A 22,008-nucleotide genomic window follows, 5' to 3' on the forward strand; every position below is an offset into this window, starting at 1 on the left:
CACTTTCATTAGTCATGTCATACTGAATGATGGAGTGTGCTTATGCCATGGAAGAATGCGATAAAAAGGGAAATTTGTTGTAAGTAGTGAGGACTCTGTTGCCTGAAAGTGTTTAGTTCACATAATAACGTTCAATTTCCTTTTCAAACTGTCAGGAACGTAAATTAAAGGTTGAGTCACCAAGTATCCTTCTTTTTCATGGTACTAAACAAAGATTAATGCGAACGCTTGAAAAGATGCATCTGAAAATCACTTACCAGCGATTTTGGTGCCAACTCCTTGGGGTTTGGCACCTGCTGTCTTCATCTTGGCATCTCCAGCCTAAATATGAACAATAAAAACAAAAATCATCTAATAGTATTTTTTTTTTTTTTTTTTAGGGCGTTTTTATAAGTATTTAAATTCAACAGTACACCCAAAACATGAGAGAAATCCATTCATTAGCTTCTCTTTCTGCTCTGGTAATAAGGATGTTGATGTTGTGAATCTCAGGATCTGTTAATTCAATCTCCTCGTAGGCTTTACATTTTGGGGGGACTTTGTTTGCAACAATTTCACAGCAAATTCTCTTAGCCGGTGGTTAGGGATGGGCAGCAGTACTCACCGTGGCCCTGCACTCTCTTGCTCCTGCACTGTTGGGCCTTTTTACAGAGTTTGCAGAGCCTGGACTGCTAAAGCGACATAGTGGAGTTGAGGAAGAGACTGAGGGCTTTTTGCTGGGGATGCCTGAGACTGAAGACCCTCTTTGGGGGGCAGAAGTGGATCTAGTTTTTGCATGCGGGGTTGTGGTTGGTATCTTATGTGTTTGAGAAGGTGATAAAGACAAAAATGTAAAACAATGGTAAAAAGTGATCAGTAAATTAACTTAAAAATTAAAGAGATGCTAAAATGCAATGAAAAATAAAACAAAAATACCAAATAAAATTTCAGACTAAAATTGAAGATGGTTTAAATTAAGTGTAAAACAAATGAATGACTCCTCTCAGTTGTTGCGTATTTTAGCTAATCTGGCTAGGGACTTATAGCTGCTTTTCACACAAACCATAATATCACCTAATAATGACTGTACCTTTTTTTCAGGAGTTGCCCCTGCTCCAGCCTTGGCTGTAAGAAAGGAAGGAATAGTAAGTGCAAGTGCCTATATTGACATTTTGGTGGCCTGAATCAAGATGTCAATCTACTTGATTTGACGAAAATTTGATGTTGATTTGTTTTTACATCAGTGCTCAATGTGATTTTTCAGCTGTGATGTTGAAAGCAATTTCCTGAAGCAACGATTCCAGCCTTTCATTTTGGTATGTTTGTTTATGATAGACATTCAGAATCAAACACTTATTGCAAAATGAAAATTCTGTCACCATTTACTCACCCTCCTCATGTTGTTTTAGATTATTTCTTCTAAACCTGTATGTTTAGTTTATTCTAAATCTTCTGAAGCCATTCTTTAGCTTTATATGAGAAACAGACCGAAATCACTTAAAATCTGTCCTAGCTCTTCTTGGTGGATTCATTATGAGAGTTCAGGAAGAAATTCTCTTAGAAGCGATCTCTGATTCTGATTTTACAACTCGAATTCCGGAAATGTTGGGACGTTTTTTACATTTGAATAAAATGAAAACTAAAAAAAAATTTAAATCACATGAACCAATATTTTATTCACAATAGAACATAGATAACATAACATATGTTTAAACTGAGAAATTTACAATTTTATGCACAAAATGAGCTCATTTAAAATTTGATGCCTGCTACAGGTCTGAAAATAGTTGGGACGGGGGCATGTTTACCATGGTGTAGCATCTCCTCTTCTTTTCAAAACAGTTTGAAGACGTCTGGGCATCGAGGTTATGAGTTTCTGGAGTTTTGGTATTGGAATTTGTTCCCATTCTTGCCTGATATAGGTTTCCAGATGCTGAAGAGTTTGTGGCCATCTTTGACGTATTTTTTGTTTAATGATTCGCCAAATGTTCTCTTCAGGTAAAAGATCTGGACTGCAGGCAAGCCAATTCAGCACCCGGACTCTTCTACCACGAAGCCAGGCTGTTGTAATAGCTGCAGTATGTGGTTTTGCATTGTCCTGCTGAAATACACAAGGCCTTCTCTGAAATAGACGTCATCTGGAGGGAAGCATATGTTGCTCTAAAACCTTTTTATACCTTTCAGAATTCCTAGTGCCTTCTAAAGCATGCAAGCTGCCCATACCGTATGCACTTAGGGGGAAGTCGTGGCCTAATGGTTAGAGTCTCCGGCCGGCAGGAATTGTAGGTGGGGGGAGTGAATGTCCAGCGCCCTCTCCACCCTCAATACCACGACTGAGGTGCCCTTGAGCAAGGCACCGAACCCCCAACTGCTCCCCGGGCGCTGCAGCATAAAATGGCTGCCCACTGCTCCGGGTGTATGTTCACGGTGTGTGTGTGTTCACTGCTGTGTGTGTGCACGTTGGATGGGTTAAATGCAGAGCACGAATTCCGAGTATGGGTCACCATACTTGGCTGAATGTCACTTCACTTATGCACCCCCATATCATCAGATAGTATGCTGGCTTTTGAACTGAACGCTGATAACACGCTGGAAGGTCTTCCTCCTCTTTAGCCCGGAGGACACGGCGTCCATGATTTCCAACAAGAATGTCAAATTTGGACTCGTCTGACCATAGAACACTTTTCCACTTTGAAACAGTCCATTTTAAATGAGCCTTGGCCCACAGGACACGACGACGCTTCTGGACCATGTTCACATATGGCTTCCTTTTTGCATGATAGAGCTTAGTTGGCATCTTCAGATGGCATGGCAGATTGTGTTTACTGACAGTGATTTCTGGAAGTATTCCTAGGCCCATTTAGTAATGTCAAAGACAAAATCATGCCGATTTGAGTGATATAGTGTCGTCTGAGGGCCCGAAGACCATGGGCATCCAACAAAGGTCTTCGGCCTTGTCCCTTACGCACAGAGATTTCTCCAGTTTCTCTGAATCTTTTGATGATGTTATGCACTGTAGATGATTTCCACATATTCCACATATGATTTCCATGTATTCCACAATCTGTTTACGCATCCTTTCAAAGATTGGAGAGCCTCTGCCCATCTTTGCTTCTGAGACTCTGACTCCCTAATGGTGCTTTTCCACTGCGTGGTACGACTTGGCTCGGCTCGGTTTGCGTTTCAACCTGTAGTTTAAGATATCTCTTTTATAGCTAATCATGTTACAGACCTGATGTCAATTAACTTAATTAGTTGCTAGATGTTCTCCCAGCTGAATCTTTTCTAAATGTCCTGCTTTTTCAGCCCTTTGTTGCCCCCGTGCCAACGTTTTTTGAGACCTTTAGCAGGCATCAAATTTGAAAAGAGCTCATTTAGTGGATAAAAGTGTAAAATTTATCAGTTTAAACATTTGTTATGTTCTTTTGTGAATAAATATTGGCTCATCTGATTTGAAAGTCTTTTAGTTTTCATTTTATTCAAATTTAAAAAACGTCACAACATTTCTGGAATTTGGATTGTAAATGAACTGATGAATCCAGTTCACACAACACACGTGAATGATTCATAAAATTAACTGGTCTGGTTCTCAATTTCAGCAAACATAATGGTCCGGTTGCCATGTAAACAGTCCAATAGAGATGTGAGGATATTCCTTGAACACAGTCATTTGGGATTATTGTGATAAGAGCATTAAATGATGACAAAATGTAAATTTTGGCCAAACTATTCTTTTACAAGGACCTTTTTGGCATCATTCAGTTTGTGCAGGATTTTGTTTTATTATTACAAAATGCAAAGAATTAAGAATGTTTTAACCTTGTACAGGAAAAAAAAAATCTTTAAGTAAATAGCAGTGCTTGCAAGGCAGAAAAATAATAATGTTCAAGTTTTAGGGGGCTTGGGTTTTAAGCTTTGGATCTATGTAAATAAAATACACCATCAGAGTTGTCATTGCCGCTGTCATGACACTAAATATGCATCTTATTTTATTTTGGTTTGCACAAAAAGAATCAACACATAACTTGACACCTTCAAAGTTGCTCTAGATTAAATAGATATAGGTAAGAGAAAACCAATTGCAATTCAGAATGCAAATTTACACAACACTGAAGACCAGTTTCCATCAAGTATGCAAATTTATGCAAAATAAAAGACTGCAATTCAGAATATAAATATTACAATGACATCATCACAGTCACAGTTTTGAATGGAGAATTCAGTGGCAGATAAAACCAATGGCAAATTGGTAAATTAAAATTGTTTGTTTATTAATTTCTTATATAAAAAAAAAAACAAAAAACAAATGAAATTGTGGAGAAGAAAGACGATCAGAATTATTTAGGAAGTTGCCTTGCCTTGCAAGCACCAAACTTAACTTGCTAGATTGCTGAGCACCAAAAGTTTGCCTTGAGATTGTTCGCAAAAATTAATGTTTCACATTATTGAGTGAGCTTGTCTGATCTTTTTGTAGATGTCGGCACAGCTGTGGGAGACATTTAAGGGATTTTGTCTTGAACCCAGCAGCAATTGCTGACCTTCTTCTTTCAGTGTGTGTTATAGTCACCCCCATCGGCATGGGCCTTTGGGTCCACTTGGTTGTGTTTAATAACACAGACATCTGAGAAAGGGTGGACCCATAAAGGTAAAGCACAGTTCTGTGAGTGATACATTCAACATACATGCACAGATGACATGCAATAGAGAGGGGTAGGTGAAAACTGTGCCAGCAGTAACGGTCAATCAATACACAGAGTTAGTCACAGACACAAGCAAAATAACACTGACCACACACAGAGAGAGAAGGAGAAGAGAGAGACACACAGGGCACAAAGGATCAAGAGAGAGAGAGAGAGAGATTTTGTGGCTACAAGCAGCCCGTTTCTTCAACCGAGCACACTCTTATCGCAGTGTGCACTTTTCAGAAAGGGTGCTGCTTAGTTCTACTGATCTATTTTGAAAAGAAGAAAAGGGAAAGTGAAATAAAAAAGCTCTGTGAAGGGTTTGGAGGAACAGAACGGAAAAACAGACCTTTGGATGGGACACTTGCTTTTCTGGCCGGAGCAGCATCTTTAGAGGGAGTTTTCTGAAGTTTAGGAGCAGATTTAGGGGAAGGAGTGGCAGCAACTGTAGCGACGGGTTTCTTTGTTTTTTTGGCAGGAGATTCTTTGATAGGAGCTGCTTTGCTTGGTGATTTTGTGGGCATTACTTGAGCGCTGGGCTTAAAGGCATCCTTAGCTTCAGGTTCAGTTTTGGCAACAGGTTCAGGAATGGCAACACGCTCAGGTGTGGCCACAGGTTGGACGTTTTCCATCTCAATGTGATCATCATCGCTCGTCTCCAAATATTTCTCTTGCTTGATCTCTTTTTCTTCTTCAGGTTCTCTACGTTCCTCTGCCTTAGGCTGCATCTTGGGTGCAGCAACTTCTTGAAAAGATGGAGGAATGGTTGTCGCCTCGTCTTCTTGTTCAGGTTCTGGTACCTCTACTTCTTCTTCTTCTTCCTCCCGAGCATCCGTTTGTAAGTCTTTTAGAGGTGATTCCTCTTGGGTAGGTTCGGCAGCAGCACTGGGAGAAAGAGGTGATCCCGGATCAACCCTGCAGGATTCGGGGCTCTTGCTTTCTGGTGGTGTTTTGTCAGAGCTGCATTCCCAGCCCACAGGACCACCCTGACGACCGGGATCCTGAGGTTCGGTGTAGTCAAACGATAGGCCATGTTTTTTAGCTTCCTCTGGAGTCATGGGAAGATGAGAAGGGGTTTCTTGTTCATCATCAATATTGTCGTCTTTCTGGGTTGTCAAGTCTGGGGTGACAGAACTGGGCACCAAGGAAACTCCTGTTTCTTCCTCTTCTTCATCACTAACTGCTTCTTTGTCCTCTTCTTCATCCTCTTTTATGTTGATAGCACTTCTGGGAGCTTTATCCACACTGGGAGAACCAGATCTTCTCTCAGATTTCTCCGTCTCATTTTCTTCTTTCTCCTCCTCAGATCCACTGGCACTATGATGGTCGGCCATCTTTTCTGAGGGGCTCCTCTTCACCTGGCTGTCAAAGCCCATGATCCCTGAACTCAAATCATCAGCTAGAGTTGTCTGTAGTGGATGTGGAGACATTGGAGACTCTCTTGGGCTGACAGAGCTCTCCTTTTCCCCATTCTCACGCTCTCCCTCCCCATCCACTGATGCCGCACTGCTCCGGACACTCTCAGGCGGACTTCCGGGTGTTAACTCTTCTGATGACGTGGAAGGCAGAATGATAGGAACAGCCATAGACAACACTGTAGAATTAGCAACACTTAATCACGCTCTCTCCACAGTCAACATTAAAAGCAGAGAAAGAAAAGGAATCAAGGAACTGAAAGGAACTAAATGCACAGAACCACGTAAGGGGCCCGAACACAACACAAAATGCAAGTTTCTGATTTCAACAGTTAAACAGTCCAAATATCTGTTTTTACACACTATACTTTGAGTTAAAGGCACTTTTACAATAATTGATGCTTGGTCATCTAAATTAGCAAGCAGGAGACTACAACATGGATTGTACTTTAAAAACTGGTAACTACAGCAAATGAGGGGGTCAGTACAGTAGGGTCAATGGGTTATGGGATCAATGCATATAAAAGTGCCTCTTCACTCATTCAATCACAACAAAACAATCAAAACCATTAATAACAATATGAACTGGCCAATCAAACCACAATATCCACAATGACCCACAACATCTCTGTGAGCTTCAGTGTGTTAAGCATAGATGACTGGTAGCAAAATGACCAGCAATGAATTGGTGCATTGTCCATTAGCAAGTATAATTTAATGAACATATAGAACCTTCTGGATCTGATCTGAGCAGTAAAGCGTATGTTTTGCATTGTGCTATGAATGCATTTGAAACATTTTTAATGCATTCAATTATAGTTTTAGATGAACGCATTGCTATTCTCAGACTTTTCATTTTTTAGATACAGTGATGTGAGAGAGTCAATATAAACAGACTTAATTAGGAAGAATATTGAGATCGCTTATTTGATTTTTGCATGTATGCACAAGCAATGAAATAATTAAGTTGTGGTGATATATGAGCCCAATGTATGTTTGTTTAGATGTAAATCCTCTGAACTTTTACATTGCAGGAGGATAAGGGGGTGGTGAGCCCACCATACCTTCTCCAGCTCCTGCTGTCCGTCCAGACCGGTCAAAGTTGTGTGATCACATGGAAGCAAGTTAAAAGAGCAGATGAGATACGGAGAACATTAACAGCAGCTTTGGGATTATTTTGCCCAGTTTTGTAGGTGAACTGATCTTAAGCAATTTTGCAATTTTGCAAATACAAAGATGCTAAATGTATGCCCTCGATGGGTGTCAGACAAGCACACTGCTTATCAACCTATAAATCACAGGAAACAAAGCAAAATGTTTTTATTGAGTTAACCCTTCCTCTATAGCTTTAAAGTAAAATGGGTTTATCATATGAAATTAATGGAGAAAGTCTACATTATGAATGACTTTATAGACATTTGATCGCTCTGGCAGTTCATAACAAGTGAAGAGCTCGTATGTATAGTGGACTTAGTAGCCATTAAAGTTGCAGACCCATTTCAGCTGTACTGCAAACATCAGCAACATGTTCTCTAACATGAAATATTCAGCTGATGGCTAATGGTAGTCTAATGCATCTACATCACTCCCAACTTCATAGAACCACAGCATACAACATGTATAACGCCATCTTAATGCCTTTGTCTCAACTAGACTGCTAATTCTCTGACAAGATCAATGAGTTTGTGGTTCTGGGAGATAAATGATAAACTAAGCTTGTCACTTAAACCTTGAACTTTTGTGAGTTTAATTATATGTCCTATGTAATGGCAGAAGGCCGCCTTATTGTTTGTGTGTGTGCATGTGTTATTATTAAATTCTATTTTAATTATATTAAATTCTAATTTAAAGACAAATAGTGCAATAACTTAAAATAAAATAAGCGACTATAGAATTCTATGAAATGTGCATTTTTATCTCTCTTTTGTGAGAAGTGTTATGCGAGTGCTCCAAATAAGCTCAGAAGTGTGGAGAACATATGAACGCTTCTGTAGAGTGAAGTGCAGTGCTCTGATTTCCCTTTTATATATTCACACAAGTGTAAATATTTTTGGCTGTTATAAGTTTTGGCATTGAAGCATTTTGAAAAAATATATATTATCACTTCAATATTCTCTGACGGTAATAGCTAGAGCTGTTTTTAAATCTTTTGTTTTAATAACAACAATAATTATTATTATTACAGACTTGTATTTCCGGGTCACGGCACCAGACAGGTACATCCATCTAAGCTATTAGCAATTCTAGTGCTTATGTCATTTACTCACTCACTGATTGACCATGTCAAATACCAAATGGATGTTCTGGGCACCACTATTTAGTCTAGTACTCACCCTGCCCAGAACTTACATTATTCTCTTATGAGTAGACTTGCCTAATTGCTCTATTCTGCGCTTTTACTGGCCTTGAATCATTTAAAGAGCTAGTTATGTTGCTCGGGAACACTACTTCCTTTTGCAACTGCGTTTTACAACCTTGAAGGCATGCAATTAGCTTTCAGTGAATTTTTTCGGTGCTGCTGTACATCAGCATATCACAACATCAGCGAAAAACAACTCAACTAAGTTTCCAAAAAGCTTCTAAGAACAAGGTCACTCCTGAGAGGTTCCAGGCTTGTTGCTGGCCCAAAAGTCAATGTAATTTTTACTGTTGATAATGTAATAAGCATTTGTTTTTGGAAACTTGTTGTTAGCAAAAGCAAGGCAAAAAATCTTATGTTAGTGTTAAGGTTCCCACTGTTTATAGTGTGACTTTTCCTGTTGTTCATTTTTATTAAAAATGTTTTTTTAGAGATTTCTACAATTATTTCTATTTGTACATCAGTCGGTTTCTAAAAAGACAAAAGGTTTGAACGGGGCTCAATGGAGGATTTGGCTTTCTCCATACATTGCATAATCATGGAAATGTATTGTCACTATACATTTGTCATATCATTTTTTATTACATTTCAAGTTGTATTACTTTTCCAAGCCACTTTCAAATTCTCTGATTTTTCCAAGTTTTCCATGACCGTGGGAACCCTACAGCCTGGACTTGGGAAAATTATAAAAGAAAAAAAATTATGTTAATAGGCATTCAAATTAAAACTGCATAACCTGCCTGGAAGGGCCCTCTATTGGAAATCAAAGCATAGTAACAGGAGAATAGCAGCAGGTGAGGATGATAAATGGCTACATTTGTATCTAGCACTCTCATTTGTCCATGAGAAACATGAGAGGCTGGCTTTCATCACAAAAAAACATTCAAGTGCCAGTTATTTAATTAATAATTGCACTGATAATTATGCAGAAAATTGAATTTGATTCATACTATGTAGTTGTATTGCATCCTTGGGAAATGAATCAAAGCTGTGACCAAATTGAAAGTAGCAAATCAGTAGCAAAATAAGGAGTAATGTGATCAAGGGAACTGGCAACAGGCAGGACAGTACAGCGAAGTAGAGCGGCACAACTGTAGTTTAGCGTGGAGGGTCATACCCAATGGCACATCTTTATCAAAGGAGGGTTTGGGTTCGGAGTCTTCTAAAACAGGCTTTTGGGTGGTCACCTCAGGCGTTGGTTCATGCGTGTCCTCTATGAAAGAACGGTGAGCTTTTAGTTTGGACAGCAGAGGACTGAGGTGGTTTAGATGGCAAACAAAGCAAGAATGATTTCCTCACAGTCTTCTTCTAAACAAAGGACAGGACATTGATGCATCTGTTAGTATGTTCTTGAGACAATAACTATAACTGATTTTCAAACAGCTTTTCTTAAAAGACAAACTAACTCTAAAAGCCAGTGTCATGCTGTTTCTCAAACTTTATTTTACAGAATTTGTCATTTTAGAGACATCCTGCTCTAATGACTTCTGCCTGCACAACTGAGCTGGAATTTTAGGTTGCTGGTTGATAAGAAGGTTTTCGTCTGTGCTCTCTGAGGGAGCCTGGGGCTTGCTGAAAGCTTGTCAGTTGTGCCAGAACAATCCAAAGCGGGTAAGACAGATTACCCTTTTTTTGTAAACTATGACCTATTTTCTCACATCTGAGCCTCATCCAAGCATACATCATAAGAAACCAAAAAACAAATCTACGATCAATGTTATATGACTAAATTTAAATAAAAAAAATGATTGTGAACACACAATGCAGGCAGGACAAAATGTCTTATAGAAGAAATTCTTAACTGAACTTCATTTTCCAACTCTTTTGTCCAAAATCTTTAGGATAAGGATGTATTGTTTAAGTTATTGCAAATATATTTACAAAGCAAATTCTTGCATATCTAGGAAAATGTATTTTCTTTTTTTTTGTCCATGCAGTTTATTGAGTTTCCCAGACCTGGAAATCATGTAGTTTTTTCCTCTTCATTTTCCAGGTTTTCCATTGACAGTGGGAACCCTTTGGTGGTGATGCCTTAAAATTTAAGGGTTTGTGTACCACATTTTCAAAAGGCTCAAGGTGAAAATTGTGATTGTGATCTCCATTGTCCTTCAACAAATGGAAAATTAGGCCCAACAAATAAATTCTACAAGACATTCTGCAGTTGACCTGAATGAATGAATATCTTCACAGACATTTGAAACCAACACATGGCTGAGTTTCACTGTCAGCATATGTGTCAGGTTTCTCAGTATGAGACGAGACATAAGCGAGAAACACACTGCCATGAGTATCACTCAGCTCTTCTGCGCTTTGTGGGGAAAAGGGGGGTTTCAGCCTTACACTTTTTTCCTCTTTTTATTACAGTAACTACATTTTTTTACTCAATATACAGACCTTTCACTGGCCCATCACCCGGTCCCATATGTGCTGCTGTCCCATTCTTCATGTCTTGTTGATGGCCGCCACTGATGGTCATGTTAGCTACACCAGATGCTATGTTGTTCCCAGGAGAGTGCTGAGAGTCACCCAGCTGTCCAGAATTCATGTGGTCCTGATGGTCCATTTTGAGATGATTTCAGTCTGTAGAGTTAAAACAGAAAACAGTCATCAAGGGCTAATGTGGCAATGTGACAAATAAGTGCTGCATTGCCTTTTAGCCACAAGATGTCTCCTCCCTCATATCCAATTAATATTATTAGTAGCATTATCAGAGTGACGTACATATGCACACACATATTTAGTTGTTTTTGTTAGTTGAAAATGTTAAGATTTTAGTTATTTAGTTAGTTGAGATTAAAAAAAGGTGATCTAGCTCAGGCAGGAGCAACGATCACAACTTGATCCAGTGTATGATACAAAGAGTTACTTACATAGAGTTATGAGTTAGCTGGTTGGTTCGTTCATTGGTTAGTAAGCTTTATTTAACGACGTTAAAACTATGATATTAGTTAGTTATCTTACTTTTTTAGCTGAGATTAAAAGAGTGACCTGGCAAGAGCAAATAACACCGTAACAAGAAAAGTCCATTTTAAAAGAGATTCTAATATAGGAGATTTTAGAAATGAATATTTCATAAAAAACTTATCATTATAGCTAAGGACAAAGCAAGACACAAAAATGGCATTCAAATACCATAGAGACAAAATAGCTACAGCCTTTAAGTCTTTTTAAGTGCCATAATTTCATATTTGGAGGAAGTTTAGTCAGATGTATCTTTTCCAGTAATTTGTTTCTTGTTGCTTGGGTGTTAAAACATCTTCTAGAAAGAAGAACAGCTAGATGCATAATATAATTTGACCAAAGGCTGTAATAACAACTGTTTAGAGACAAGATGGGAAATATAAGCAAATGTTAGACCATAAATCAACTGATAAATAAACCAAATGTGAGCAGTGAGCATTCAGTCTAAGCATTCAGCAATTCTTCTGTTCTGCTCAGTTTGATATTTATTTGTTAAAATTTGTATCATTTATGGAAAACAACTTATTTTATGTGTTAAAGCTATAAATTATGATTAAGTTCCCAGTTTAATTTCAGACTCTATATGATCAATGTTCAAACAATCCCATGATACAAAGTGAATATATCTGCCATGGTGAATGAAACAGTAAGATTACAGGAGACAGCAGGAAGTGGTAAGAGACCTCTCTTCCACAAAAACAGCTTCTGATATATAGCTTCTTAACATGTAGAAATAGCATAATTGCTAATGTGCACATGTTCTCCATTATAGGTAAAACCAATAACTGGCTGACAGAAAGCCAATCGAGTCTCTCTGCCAAACATAGAAGGTACCAGAACCTTTCATCCAATGAAGAGAGCAAGATTAGATATTATTTGAAGGTATTAAATGATGGATTGATGGCACTGGGATTTAATTTACTCTTAAAATCACGCCCAGAAAAAGCCGTATCCTGTTCTTTTAATTATGGTCTGTGTGTCTGAGTGTGTGCTTCCTGATACAAGTAAGAATGTGGTTCTCCTTTTAGCAGTTCTGCTTTATACTTTGTTCAATGTTAAGACAAACTTATGTAGTCCCAGCAGAGCTATTAGTAAATCCACACTGGAGACAATGAATGCTCTCATCCATCTCCTTCACACAGGATGCCCATAAACATGAATTGCATTAGTGTAGAAATGGATTAGATGGCTCACACGCAACATTGTCATATCCCATAAATCCTTTTTGTCGATGACCCATGTGTACGTAATCGGACACCCAAATGTTTTGCCTGCACTCTGAGACCCACACAGCAAGGTCCTCTGGATGTGAGAGTCATAATGAAAACCAAGTTGTTTTAGGCAAGAAGTGCTGTGGAGCTGAAAATAGTGCCAAAGCTGCAGGGGTGGGTTTACATTTGTCAATTACATCATCCTCAAAGTCAGCAATGACCAGCAGGGTAGAACAACACCAGAAGCCAAAATGGCCTTTAAAAGACATAGTTCATCCAAAAATGAAAATTCGGTCTTCATTTCTAACCCGTATGACTTGGACCAATTTATGGTTCTTTTGTAGCTTTGAAGCTTCAGTCATTTATTTTAATTGCAAAGAATATGGAAAACAGTCATTAAATGTTCACCTTTCATGTTCCACAAAGTCATATGGGTTTGGAACAACATATTTTGGGTTAACTATTCCCTTATGCTTTGTATTTGAAGGTGTTTTGTTCCCGGCACCATGATTGCACAAGTGCGCTGAGGATTGGGAAGCATCATTCTCCAAATTCCCCAGGGAGAATCTGTCACCTTCTTAATAAACTCTCACAAGACGGGTTTCCCTGAGGCAGCAGTGGTGCAAATTCAAGCCTGACTCCCGCAGGATCCTTATGCATTATTCAGAGCAAGCTGTGATATCAGTAAACAGAGTTTAGAAACCACCTGCAACCACAGTCAGTACAGAACTAGATAACCAGAGGAAACCGGATTCATTTACCAAAAATGTTTGTCGGAGAAACACAAACTGGGGAGCAACATCTAAAATGCTCAAAAACTGAAAAAAAAAAAAAAATAGAGGATAGCCTTGCAGCTGGTCTTCAGCAGATGGTGCGTTTAGGATGTTGGTCCTCAGCATGGTATGCTGGAATCCCCATCAGACCATAATCCATCCCTTCCAATAACCCGTCACTCACATGATCGCAGAAATTAGCAATAGAGGATTATCCAATCAATTCCTAATGGACAAAATAAAGTCCAAGCCTATATTCTCATTCAAGAAGCAATTTCACTCAGATATGTCACAATAGGGGAAAAGGTTGACTTTCATTTCAAGCTGACTTTATAATTCAGTGGCGTCAGATTACATTAATACATTAATATCTCAAATGCCATTGGTTCTCACATGGTTCTGCATGATTTTCTTTTGCTGTTCCTCTCACACAAAGCTGAAATATAGCGCATTTGATACTTTTAAGTACAGCCCCAGGTTACTGTTTTTTGTTTGTTTGTATGTATTAAAAGCGGTGTGACCATGCTTTAATTATTTTGTGTGTGTTCCACAGAAGAAATTGTACAAGTTTGGAATGGCAATTTGTAAAACATCACAAAAATGTAGTTTATAACTTTTCTTTTAACCATCTCAAACAGTTAAGTCAGTCAATCAGCTTCAGTTACTGGTTTACCAGGTTTTGCTGGCAAAAAACTTGTTGGTTCACCAGCTAGAATATCAACAAATGGGCACTAACTAACATAAACTAGCTTGAGGAAGCACATGCTGGTCTGGACAGAAGAGTAAATGTGTTTGGCGTGTGATTCAATGTTTGCTAGAAGGCTCTGGTCATGAAAAGCATGACCATTTCCTTCAGTTGAACACTTGATCTTGTCCATAGGGAATCAACTGGATTGTGGAAAGCAGACACCAGATGGGTCTCAAGAATAAGAGGGATTGATGACATCAACCAGTTTGTAGACTGCAAAGACAAACATTTTCTTTTTGTGCAATCACATGCACAATGAATAACCAGGAGTGTGTATTGAGAAAGTAAGCAGTACAATTTGAGAATTCATGTTGTTTTTATTTCCAGAAACATTGCGTTGTGAATTTGCTGCCTAAGTTTTATGCTCAGGCAGTTTGGTCTCCTCTGGCTGGAAGTCAGATTTACAACAATCGCTGTTCACGGTGCTCAGCATGCTGGTGCACTTGACCTGAATGATTGTGATCCCTCCTGGGCAGTGCAGTGAGAATGTCAGTGCCCCTTTAAGAAGTCTACGCCTTTCTTCCTGAGCGTTTCTCGCTCTCTGTCGCTGTCTTTTTTTTCGTGGTTAAGGCAGTGGCACGGACCAGAAAGGGCAATGCTGGATTTATGAAGGGTAGGCTTGTGAATGCGGAGGGCTCTTGAAAGACAACGCAGGGCGACATGTGGCCGATATGGCTAAGGGGTGGCCTGACTGAAGTGGGCAGGGGTGAGACGGAGAATTGTAATGTGAGTTGGCCTGCAGCCAGGGACGGGCAACTCTCACCTCATCAATATTCAGGACACATTACTGCAGAAAGCAAGAGAGAATGAAAGAGCAAAAAAGAGGGTGAAAGGGAAATGGAGACTGAGAGAAAGAGGGAGGAGGGGGGCAGAAAAGGAAAGAGGTGTGTAGTACGCTAATGTAACAGAACAGCTCAACAATAAGGATGGCACGCTGGTTCGGAGCCAGTGTTGGGGAGTTTTGGGCCCTTTGACAGAAACGTCACTTTCTTTATTTGGACTGTACTACACTGTTGAACACTGTTTGCATGCCGCGCACACATAACCTTTTTGTTTACAGTGATGTATTTAGCATCACCAAGAATCTAGGTGAATTATAAATAAATAAATTCACGTCTCAGATCAAGTGCACGTTTTGGACATTTTGGATTTTTTTTTTAGTCAAATCCAGAAACTTTAATGAGACTTTTTTGGAATAATTAAATCATGAAATCATGGGCTAATTTTCATTTTGGGGTGAACTAATCCTTTAACAGATTATCTGATTTTCAAAATAATTGTTAGGTGTTAGTTAGCCTACTTGAAAATATCAGTAAGAATGGGTTGAAAATGATCAGAAGTCAATCAGAAATGTTTTGCATCATATATCATCATTTGCATGTGTTTATGAATTTATAGCTGTCATGAAGATAATATTATCCATTAACTGTAAAATTTACACAATTTTAAACATCAAAATTAAAATGTATTATTATTAACGTTATTAGTTTATTTTTGTTAGTATAAAAAAAGAATGAAAAATGCCAAATGAAAATGTAGTTTTATTTTATGACACATTTTATACGCGTTGCTAAATAAAATGCATAATTGGTGATGCTAGTGAAAATTTGGCAGTGAAGTAATTACTGAATTACTGGCCCAGACTAGCCAGTAAATAGAAGCCAAAGCTGAGCCCTGCTTGCAACAATACAGTAAACAGTGAGCAAAGGAGAACGAGTGATGAGGAAGACAAACAGAGAGAGACAGAGAGGGAATGTGTGAGGGTTTCTGAGCTGAAAGGACAAGAGCGTGTAGGCGGAAAGGAGAGCAAAACAACAAAGACAAAGCACGCAGGAGGAAAGAATTCAGAGAGCAAGAAAAAGAAAGAGAAAAAGAGAGCACTTTGGGAATGAAAGGATAAAGGGACTTCAAGAGAGAGAAAAGAAAGAGTGACAGACAAGCAGACAGAGCCTGCAACTGTATGATACAGCAGATTTCTAGAGGGACTTTCACTGATTTTTCTGCAACAGTGCAATAGGCTGCCATCACATCTAAAGGACTGAGGCATCGTGGGTATTTTCATTGCACTCAGCCCTGTCTTCTCTCATCACATCACATGTTATTTTGCCTGAGCACACTGAGCTAAATGATCCTGCAGCGCGGCAGATCTGAAAGGTTTCTTGAGGTTATGCATGGCCCACCAACATGTCCATGTAGTCGGCACATTTGCTGACCTTCTCAATTCGGTATACTCTAATCTGATTGGTAATGGAGCCCCTAAAGACATGTGGTGATGGAAAAAAATAAATGGGAGGAATAGTAATATCTCAATGTGTTCTTCTTTTACGTTCCCTTAAGAAACTTTGCTTTGTCTTGCAAAACTTTTACATTTTCCTGAGAATCTTTGCGCTCCCTCGCAAAACCTAATATGAGGTGGGGGGAAAAAACCCAAAGTTTCTTGAGGGAATGCAATAGTTTTGTGAGTAAACATTTAAGTTTAATGTTTCCTCCCATCTCATATTTCCATCACCATGTCTCCTTAGCAGCTCCATAGGATGTTGACTTCATTCCTCATCTGGTGTCATGACAAATAGTGTCGTCCTTGGAAATCAGGTCTCCATCAATATCAGTTAATTATAATCCTAAAAACATGTGACTAATATTAACTTAAAATATGTATGGCTTTTATTTAACAAATTAATGCATAATTAAACAAATTGAACGTAATTTCTTACAACTGATTAACTGCTAATTAATAATAATATCCTATTAAGTGAATAATTTAACATAATTTATTTCTAAAATAAAACTTTGGGCATTTAACACATAATTAAATAAAAAATAATTGTGAATACATGTAAGGTAAGTGTAAATTCCTAAGCTATTACGCTAATCGGGTATCTTTGTTATTCTAGTGCATAAGCTAAATAATACAGACAATAATGGTCATTATAATGTAGTGCAAAAAGCAGTTATCATAACATGATTTTGTTGGGATCCAACTGGGGTCCAAATAGAGACCAGATTTCGAGAGGGGCATGATTTGTCACCAAACCGGATCAAAGGGCACACAGGGTTTTTTAGCAATCAAGAGTCAAGTCAACAAGGTACCGATCTGACACAAGAGTCACTTTTGAGGATGTAATAATCACTTTTTTTAGTAAAAGACTGGCCCACATTTAAATACAGATTTTCCATGTTGGTGGTACAATCAATATTACTCAAATAATATAATGTAATAATATATATTTTGCAGAATTTACAGTATCGTTTACCTATACCCTAAATGGCACGAAAAAACAAGTTTGTTTTTGGTCACTTTACATGACTGTCATTCGGTCTCTTCCTGTCTATGAAGCCTTTAGCCACAACCTTTTGTTTGAGCCATTTCAAATCAATCAGACATTTCTTTTCCTCATAGCTCTACACAGTTGGTCAAGTTTAGCACTTTCGGTTTATGATCAGATGCAAATATCTGGTGTAAACGTGGCAAACCTGGTCATGTATTGAAGAACCAGTGGGCAATTTTCAATATGGAATGACGCTGATCCAGTCATGCGTATTAAATGTGATGCTATGTAACTTGTCAGTGGTCCTAGTGTGGTGAAGATCGGCTGTTTTTCTGCTAAATTGACCTGACTTTTGCTTATTCAATTGGAAAAATGACCATCTGTCAAACCCTGCACACCAGATACCAGGAGGTAGAGGCGTGTGTGTGCGTGCCACGACTTGATGACATGGCGATCCATAACCTCATGTTACCTTATGTATGTCTCTTTCTGTAATTAGGACTTGTCAGTAAATGTACAGCCCTTAGCAAGGGCAGAAAATGAGGCAAACACTCTGCTTGCAGAGAGGAATCTGTGAAAAAATGTGCAGACGTAGACAGAACCCAGCTGATGCGATAAGAAGAGAAATCAATAAAGTGGCCATCTTCAATAAATATGAGCCAAACAACAAGCAGGAGAAAACCGGGTGAGTTAAATGTGCACACCCATAATGCTCTCAAAGACATTTCTCGCTTCCACAGTAATGTCACTATGGTGAATTCCCACACAAACACCCTCCTTTCACATGAAATTCACCATCTTTTCACTTGGTTGGTGCCTCAGAATTGGAAAAGCTATGGATTATGAACCTTCTAGATTCAAAATAAAAATCTTGAATCTAGAAGGATCATAATCCATAGCTTTTCCAACATTAAGAATCTTGATCTTTACAGCATAATAAAGGTTAATGTCTTAATGAAAGAGTAAATGAGAACAGTACTCGTGACATAAGTGTCCTGAATAATTATGTTAGGCCCTTGTGGCTTTAAAATTCATTATTTGTAAGCCATCCGTTTGCACTCCTCCATTTCCTGTCTATGTTTTGTGGCTTGTCTGCTTTCCAAGCCTCTAATACATTGACGTTTTCATTAAGGTCAACATGAAATCAAATTTTACCCTCTCTCATTTATTTCTTAATAAACATTCCTGGTTTTATTGTGAATAATGAATCGGTTCATGTTATTTTAAAGGGGGAAAAAGCCCTTGAAATATTTTAAAATGTAATAACTTGACTCCCTTCAAGACTTTATGGACTGTCATCTCAAAAACACTTATTATTTTAATTGAAACATGAAAATAATTATATCAGCTTTATGGTTGAGTATACATCATATACAAGTAAATTTGGCTGCAAACAGCATTTCATGCTGATTTTTTAATGACTGTGGTTGTGCTAATGTTTAATAATGCGTTAGAATATCTTGAGGAATCTGTCAGCCCTACATCAAAATATCTGTCATGTCCAGGATAAATGTAGGGTAGGCGATTTCGGAAAGGCTAGCAATAGCAAAGCTAGCTTTGAAAGTGTAAGATCTCACCCTCCCTGTAAATCACTCTCTAAAGCCACGCCTCCTCCAAAACACATGAACACGCACCGGCAGGCCAGAGGACAACCAGCAACACGGTGAGAGACCACGTTGGTGTAGGGTTGAATGCAGCCCTGTCAGATTACCTCATGTCTCATTCACCTTCATTAGAGTACAAAGCGCATAATATTACAATAATAACACGTCCATTATCACTCAATCTGCAGTAGCATAATGGAACACGCTGATGACGTATTATCATACAAACGTTGGCAGGCAGGTAGGTCAGCTTTTCGAAATCCTTGGAAGATTTTATGGCCCTACACCTTCCACAGACGATGTAATATATATATTTATATCGTCTGTGGAAGGCGTAGGACCATAAAATATATAAATACAAATGCATTTAGACTACTTAACTTAGTGATTGCTATCGGGATGTGGAGAGACTTTCAACCAGCATAACAAAAAATGTTTTTGAACCAAATCACCTACCCTGTTTTTAACAGGCTGGAGGCAGATGAACTATGATTGTCTAGACGATTGTCTAGACATGGTAGCTATTTCTTAGACAGGGCATGTCTGAGCTTAAATCCACCTACTATACTCTGAACGCAGATCCATATCTGGGTGGTCATTGCCCTATAACTAAAATACTAGCTTGTTTATCATCTGTCCTCTTTAACAGCCCAGAGAGACACTCATACCTTAGCTTCTCTGAGGGTTAAATTAACCAGACTGTCCTTTCCAGCTCAGCGTTTCTGTTCACTAAATTTATGGGTCTCTCTCAGAGTTTTTCAGATGGACCAATTACATAAGTGCCCTATGCGCAGTGTAATTGAAGTGTCCGGGAGATGGTTCTGGAATGCCTCTGCAACAATGCAGCAGCAAAAACACCCAAGTCAAGACCACTCAAGTGAAACTACTTCCTAGAGGCAGTTCAGTGTGAAATTATTGACTGTTTTTTTACAGTTTGTAGAAAGGTAATAATTGTGTGTGTGCTTAGGTTGTTATTGAAGGGTGGGCAACTCTGCTAGCTTCCCTGTCTGTGCACAGTTGGGTGCCGCTCTGCCTCTGACCTAGTTTTGTCCATCCCAGCTAGCAATGCAGATTGCAGCATCACTTCAGAAGTGTGCAGCCATTTCTCCATGTCTCCACCCTTTAGTCCATCTCTTTCCCATTCTCTCTCTCTGTCTGTTCCCGCAGAGCTGCAACACTGGGCAGCAGGATCAGTGAGGGCGATGGCTGCAAGTCTACATGTGCCAAATGCATGGCAGGTGCGGCTTGATCAAGAAATGTATTCAGTATTTTATCAAGCATTGAAGCATGCCAAATTGCACCAGCCAGCAAGATTAACTGGTAAACACTAAATCCAGTGGTTAGGAGCTTATCCTTTCCCTGGCTCTCCCCAAAATCATGCTTATGTGTTTAAAGAAATAGTTCACTGAAAAAAAACCCCCGTAATTAAATGTAATTTCAAACCTGTTTGGGTTTGTTTCTTCAGTGAAACTTAACAGGTGAACATTTTAAATCATATTCTGGCCACTAAGTAAATGGGTGTCAAGCTCCAAAATTCCCCCATAAAGGAAAGGATGTGATGTGTGGCCAATAATTTGTGCTCTGCATTTCACCCATCCAGCAGGGAGTAGTGAACAAACACAGACACACCGTGAACACACACCCGGAGCAGTGGGCAGCCATTTTGCTGCGGCGCCCGGGGAGCAGTTGGAGGTTCGGTGCCTTGCTCGGGGGTCTCACCTCAGTCGTGGTGTTGAGGGTAAGATAGCGTTGGTCATTCACTCCCCCACGTCCGACTCTCTAACCATTAGGCAACGACTGCCCCATAAAAAAAAAAGCATCATAAACATATCATAAATGTGGTCCACACAGCTCTTACACTATATTCCATCTCTTCTGAAGCCAAATGTTAGCTTTGTTTGAGGGAGAGACTGAATTTAAAAGGTTTTTCACTATTAATCTTCACTCCATTGATCTGATATCCAGTGGGACTGGATCATTGAGTTGAATGGTCTGAGAACTAGAATGGTCTGATCCTTAAGCAAATCAGTTCATTCACTGAATTTAAAACAATGATTTGTTCACAAATCAGACATCACTGTCTCATGAACACATCAAGGTGAGCTTGAGCAAAGACTTTCTATGAATAATGACTACTTAATAAATAATTACAAGTTGGTATGTTGTATGAAAAAAAATGGTGTAGGAAATACTTTGAAACAATTAATTTCACAAATAACACACTGCATATAGTATACTGCAATAATCTTTGTTTGCAGTACAGAGCTATCATATGACTTCAGAAGATCTGGAATATAGTGCCCAAGCTATGATGCTATTTTGGTAATTTTGTAGCTTGATGGCTTTATTCATAATTCACTTTATATGTAACAAAGTAACTGAAATATTCTTCAGAAATGTACCTTTTGAGTTCCACAGATGGCAGAAAGTCATATAGGTTTGTAATCATGAAGGTGAAGCCTCACGAGATTTAGCAGGTTTAAATAAAAGTATTTTCTATTATTTTGTAAGGGTGAAGAACGTTTTAATAATACAAATAAAAAAAATAACTTTTTTACTTTAAAGAACCTTGTGTGCAATGGAAAATTCTATAGATGTTAAAGGTTCTTCATGGAACCACTGAGGCCAATAAATAACCTTTATTTTGTATAGAAAAAAAAAAGAGTTCAGAACAAGATTATTAGGACTAATGTCAGAAACATTCTCAAAGAGAATGTAAATAATATGCATTACTACAATCATGACATAAAAGCCTAATTTATGCATAAACAGTGCTGGGGTGATTTGCCCATGTCACACCTGCTCCAACAGCAAAATGTCCTTGATCTAACCGAGAGACGCAGCCTTCCCATCTGCCATGTGGTCTAGACCCACAGCCCAAGTCTTGCCCAGACTCCACAAGAGTTCAGATCAATGAACTGAATCTGCACGTTAAATGAACCAACTGGCGGAGCAGTTAATGTGTTTGTGTGTGCGGACTCTGGCTGACATGAAATAATGCTCATGC

The 22,008-nt window shown here is 38.8% G+C and overlaps 1 protein-coding gene across 1 annotated transcript in view; it reads right to left on the reverse strand.

Annotated features, from left to right (window-relative positions):
• LOC306868849 (uncharacterized protein) overlaps positions 1-22,008 on the reverse strand; it is a 36,299-nt gene that overhangs the window by 11,370 nt on the left and 2,921 nt on the right. The window contains exons 2-6 of the mRNA XM_079415251.1: positions 10,830-11,015; positions 9,553-9,648; positions 5,011-6,210; positions 1,070-1,104; positions 258-321 (exon numbers count right to left, since the gene is read on the reverse strand). Coding sequence (XP_079271377.1) covers positions 258-321; positions 1,070-1,104; positions 5,011-6,210; positions 9,553-9,648; positions 10,830-10,998 — 1,564 coding nt within the window. The 5' untranslated portion in view covers positions 10,999-11,015. The remainder of the gene's footprint in view (positions 1-257; positions 322-1,069; positions 1,105-5,010; positions 6,211-9,552; positions 9,649-10,829; positions 11,016-22,008) is intronic.

Source organism: Barbus barbus (genome assembly GCF_936440315.1).
Source record: "Barbus barbus genome assembly, chromosome: 4".
In the NCBI taxonomy this organism is placed as follows: domain Eukaryota; kingdom Metazoa; phylum Chordata; class Actinopteri; order Cypriniformes; family Cyprinidae; genus Barbus; species Barbus barbus.